The sequence below is a fragment of the Ixodes scapularis genome, unplaced genomic scaffold (genome assembly GCF_016920785.2).
Source record: "Ixodes scapularis isolate PalLabHiFi unplaced genomic scaffold, ASM1692078v2 PGA_scaffold5__190_contigs__length_132052651, whole genome shotgun sequence".
Taxonomy (NCBI): domain Eukaryota; kingdom Metazoa; phylum Arthropoda; class Arachnida; order Ixodida; family Ixodidae; genus Ixodes; species Ixodes scapularis.
Window position 1 is genome coordinate 104,085,655 of NW_024609880.1, and position 5,101 is coordinate 104,090,755.

At 47.7% G+C, this 5,101-nt stretch overlaps 1 protein-coding gene across 2 annotated transcripts; it reads right to left on the bottom strand.

The window, feature by feature from the left end:
* Positions 1-847: 847 nt before the first annotated feature.
* On the bottom strand, positions 848-4,582 carry LOC115312499. Of its 2 annotated transcripts, XM_040213859.2 has the most exons (5): positions 2,562-4,582; positions 2,349-2,495; positions 2,088-2,261; positions 1,791-1,988; positions 848-1,704 (listed from the first exon to the last, which is right to left on the bottom strand). In XM_040213859.2, the coding sequence occupies exons 1-5, from the start codon at positions 4,386-4,388 to the stop codon at positions 943-945; spliced, it is 3,108 nt and encodes a 1,035-aa protein (XP_040069793.1). In that variant the 5' UTR covers positions 4,389-4,582; the 3' UTR covers positions 848-942. The 2 variants fall into 2 exon arrangements, with proteins under 2 accessions (XP_040069793.1, XP_040069792.1); XM_040213858.1 differs by having other exon boundaries at positions 856-1,704; positions 1,791-2,261.
* Between the last annotated feature and the right edge of the window lie 519 nt (positions 4,583-5,101).

Genomic DNA, 5,101 nt, shown 5'->3' on the forward strand with positions numbered 1-5,101 from the left:
CCCACATGGTAATGCAGCAAGCACAAAAGGAAACAAAGAAATATCCTTAATACTTACCTTTTCTCTCACGACCGTTTTTTCCTTCGCGCTCAGCAGCTCGCTGGCGGGGCAAATTGCCCAGTGTGCACAGACGCCGCCGACGATTCCTAGCACTTCTAGCAACACTAAAGTTTTCCTTTCGTTTTTATTTTTATTAACCCTTTTAGGTACTTTAAAAAAATGTTTGTGTATTTTTAGGACACATTCAATATAAAAATAGTGTTTTTGGGACACAAAGCAATACTCATGCAAAATGTTTAACGTATCTTAGGAAATACCAACGTTACTAGATCACTTCAGTTGTCAAACTCAACCCGCGGCGGCCGTCGATGCGTGGCCCATTTTCGTTTCCGCTCGCCAGATGGCGAAGCGGCCACCGTTAGCCCGGTGCCCTGCGCTGCGTACCGCGACGCGCTGCCGGTTTGTGCAGCAAATTGCATTTTTTATGAACAAAACATTAGGGCGCAAACGAGCTGGTGAAGGTTTAACATAATTTTAGACAAACCTGAGAGACTGGGGAAAAGACGGAGAAGAACAGAACCCGCAGAGTCTCAACTCTGGTGAGTCTCTGTGTTGTGTTGTCCTTCGTCTTTTCCCCAGTCTCGGGCGTTTGTCTTAAATTATGGCATTCTTTGCCTTGTAATTGTGTCATGCAATGCGCCTCAGATTTTTACAGCCATTAGAAACCTCTTCAGACGTTGGGGCGAGGCTATACATGAGCGGAATGAACAGGTAAAATCAGCAGCGGCGAAGCTGCACCAAAAGTATCACCGCCACTCTGCGTACAATCGTCACTGAAAACGAAAAATAAGCAAAGCAAGGAAACTTTATTTTCTCAGTGGCGCAAGAAGCGCTTATTGCGAGGCACAAAGAACGCACACACAATGCAACTGTTGAACAGTTTCACAATAGACGAGCTTTTTTGCTGGCGATGGCGACTTTCTCGCGAATTTGAAGGCGGCGGTTCACATCCCTCGCATAAAAATGCATCCGCGTGACAATGAAAAAATACAACACTTGACACGTGAACGTGGGCTTGTGCTGATCGCAACCCAGCCGCGTTAGATTGCACTCGTCCAGGTCGTCCAGGACCTTCCAAAACAAGTCCCCGCAGAGACCTTCCTCATCAAGAGAAAGTGAAACTGATTCATTGACAACTCTCACGAAGTGTAGCATCTTGATGCTGGGGTGCCTCAGGCTGCCATCCTTGAAGCTCCGATATATGGTCAAGTATGCGTCAGAACCGACGACAGGAGCTGCTGAACTAATGTCATGCAGGCACAACTGGCACGCTGTACGCTTGCTCACTTTGTGTACAACATAACCAGACAAGTAATACACAACACTGTCCTCTGGTGAACCTCTGAAGTAGCTGTGCTCATCACTGATTTGGTCAGGAGTAACACATGGAAATGCTGTCGTTTCCAATAGCCTAGCCTCAATCTCATTGCGTAAGCTAGCTTTGCTTGATCGATGAGCCTCTCCAGCTGTTTTTAATGTGTCCTCCACACTAACAAGTACAGCATTCGGTTCGCCTTGAACGCTTCCACGTAGTGCTGTCTTGATGGGCGTGTACAGGCTCAATAGGCGAAATATCTGTGAGAAATTCACGATGGTAGGGTGCGACTCATCACCTCCAAATGAACGTGCGAGGCCAAAATGCCGCTGAAAGAGAAATCACAAGCGTTTGAGTAAAAGTGCATTATGTCTCCGAATTGTAAATTTAATGTGAAATAATGTCGTTGTGCTACCTCCAAAGGGTCCTGGTTAAGCTTGGCGGTCAATACGTAAATTGCTCCCTTGTCGAAGAGATAACTGATGATATCTAGCGTCGACAACAACGTGACACGTAGGGACTCAGTTGTCATTTGAGAGGCAAAAAGCTTTGTGCCCTTCTCGACCGCATTTCGCTCAGTCACATTCAAGACTTCTAGAAACTGCTTCATGATCTGAAAAAATTGCAAACAATTTAGGAAACGATGAAGCCAAGTGATGGCATATGTACTAGCCAGCCTATAGGCTCCAGGAAGAGTAGCTGAGCTGCTTGCCTGTATCTCTTTGGATTGGCGCTTGATTCCCCTCGATGGAAGCTTTATGTTGAGTGCATCAAATACATCGTTCAGTAGTCTTGTAAAAGTCTCAGTGCCTTCTGAATCTTCCAAGCCGGCGACTTTTGCTTCCCTGTACACACGTATTCCAACAGATGTCCCACGGCTAAAGAGCTGTAGAAAAAGAAAGAAAGCATTGCAATTTTTTACATATGAGAACAGAAAATAAAAACAGCATGCTTTTACAAAAACAAGACCTACCTGTGTAGCTAGCCTGACACTCATTTTGCGTAGGTTATCAGGGGCAACATGTGCTTCGGTCAGTTTGGGCACAACTCGTACATGCCTAGTTTTCTCAGTTTCATACAGGGTCACATAATGTCGGAAATTGATGCGAAGGTCGCCTGCCTGGAAGCAACAAAAACAAACTGGTAAACTGCACTGAACATTTGCACATGCTTTTTTTTTCTTTACCATTCCGTAAGTGTGTTTCCTTAGGTGATTTCTGATGCACTTGACGATGTGAGGCACATCACATACAAAGTAGATGTTCTGTGATGGCTCCCATGGATGCTCGATGAAATGGTGAGGTGCATCCATTTTGCCTGATACTCCAAACTGGCTCCACATGGATCTGTTGTTTCCTGCCCCGTCACTGATCACAGCCAGCACTGACGCATTGTTCTTGTGAAGTTCGAGAACAGTACTCATTACGAGTTCTGCAAGGACTTTTCCTGGAGCAGCTCCTTTTGTTGCAAAGCTTGCAACTGGTTGCACCCAGTCTTCGAATAGTGGCACGAACATCAGTACCAAAGCGTGGTCCGCAAGTTGATTTGCATTTGGTGTTGCAACTTCACCATAGTCCACAAATTCGTCCATTTTGCATGAGGCCTTATTGAAGGAGATGCCCTGCTTTAATTTGACCTCATCGAGGAGCAATACTCCTAGCCGTCTTAGGTGGCTTTTGTCACAGAAATGGCCCTTGATGCTGTTCAACGCAACTTGATTAAAGCCATACTTGCATGGAATGCCCTTTATTAGTTGGCGAAGGCGAGCCTTTGATGGTAGCGGTAGCAGCTGCATGTCAGAAATTAAAGTGTAGGCCTTCGGGCTTGAGATGTGCAGTAGCAGACATGTCATCAGCCATTCGGCATCATATCGCCTCCCCTTTCTTGACTTCGCCTTTGCTGCCATTAAAGCCGTCTTGAAGGCTAACTGCTGCCTGGCTGGAAGAACGCCAAGAGTGCTGTCAATTGTTTCCTCTGTAATCGCACTAAGCTTCCTCTTCATCAAAACGACTTCTTCTTTCATTTTTTCTCGCCTTGAGGTTGCGCGAATTGCTTTACGCCGCATCGACTTTAAGCTAGCCCTTTGCTTTTTCTTGCAGTCTTTTTGCTGCTTTGTCCGCTGCAAAAAAAGCTTGTCCAAGGTCCGGCATTGAGCACATGTAGCATTAAGGCTCAAAACAGTGCAGGTGTTGCGCCTCCACGTTTCACCTTCTTTTGTGGCCACCACTGATGATGTGATTTTGGGGTACTTTTTAGCAGGGCATCCCTGGCACAGCTTGAGCTTTTTCATATACTGGATAAAACATTCCAAGTCATCAAATGACTTCAGCTTAACGCTCTGCTCTCCGGCGTAGACACTGCATGGCACAAGTCGACCACTTGCACAGACAGTCAAGTTGAGGTTCTCCGCCAGCGTCACGGACGTTTCCACACGGGGAATATTGTTTCTTACGCTGAGCTTGTACAACAGTACTGTTTGTTCAGCAACGTCAAGAGACCAACCTTGAACTTTTTGTCCCCCTTTGGCCAAGCGAGTCAGCATGCCAAACAAAGATTCAGTAGTCTCTTGCGACACGCCGTTTTCCGTTTCGTCGTTGCTAGCTCCAACTGCTTCAATCGACCGCTCACCTTGTTCTTTTCGGCGCTTCCTTTTGGCCGGGGAGAGTCTGCGAGTAGGTGCTTTGCGTTTCCGTGTCGGTTTAGAAAGATACTTAGGGCAATTCGGGAACAGGCGAGGAACGGCGTCGTGCTTCAGTGCCCATTTGTCGCGCGGAATCGTTACCACATCACCACAGATATTGTGCTCGAAGACCTTCAAAATGTCATCATCGTGGAAGTGAAGATCGCAAACAGAAGACGAGCTCGAAAGCTTTTTGTCCAGCCTTGGTACTGCGCGCTCCCATAGTTCAAGGCGTTCAGCGTCGTTGGGCGGCCTGAAAAAGTGTCTCTTCTCTCCCGCAGATCGCACAGAATCGTACCCGCTTTTACACCGTGGTACGAAACAGCGTGGCATGGTTCATGCAGCTGCCCAGCACGATACACAAACACTACACACCTGCAGGTACGAGCACGAACGAAGCCAAAGCGACATACCGCCGAACGCAGCTCTCAACGCGCTCTCGTCCTCTCGTGTTGCTATGCCGGGTCGGCCGTGGGGTTTGGCGCCTTGCCGGGCAAACTCCGTCGCGCGCGCCCCCACGCGGAGCGCAACAGGAAGGTGTCAGGCGGAGCTTCGCTGTTTGAGAACTGAAGAGTATCTAGTAACGTTGGGAAATACATTTTCTGGTTTCGGTTTCGCGGTCTCGACTTTTCGCCGCGAGGGGTTTCCAGATACTCCGTCGCTCCGTCGGCTGCGATGTGCATGGCGGCGCCCAAGATGCGTATCGTCCACGCCGTGCTACGCACTTCGACCTGCTGTTACAAAGGTAAGCAGTACTTTGCTCTGAAATATGCTAATTTTGAATTTTTACAAGTTCTGGATTCCATAGCGCTGACGTATTTTACCCTGAAACGTATGAAGGTAGGGGGAAAAAAAAGTACATAGTAGATATGCGAAGGCTCTTTCACATGCTCTGATTCTCGCCCGAAATCGATGCGATTTCTAGTATATGTGCGATTAAAATCGCAGTCGCACTGTCGCAGCGGCTCTGCAACTGGTTTCCACCAAGTTGGTATTTTGCCGCAGAGCCGGTGCGATCGCTTTCTCGTCAATCAGCCGTTCATTAG

Bases quoted from the DNA above. Each gene is read 5' to 3' on its own strand.
- LOC115312499 (XM_040213858.1), bottom strand. From the start codon at position 4,388: ATGCCACGCTGTTTCGTACCACGGTGTAAAAGCGGGTACGATTCTGTG. The intron at 2,496-2,561 runs GTAAAGAAAAAA...TGTTGCTTCCAG, and splicing joins GGAAACACACTTACGGAATG to GCAGGCGACCTTCGCATCAA. The intron at 2,262-2,348 runs GTAGGTCTTGTT...CTTTTTCTACAG, and splicing joins GTGTCAGGCTAGCTACACAG to CTCTTTAGCCGTGGGACATC.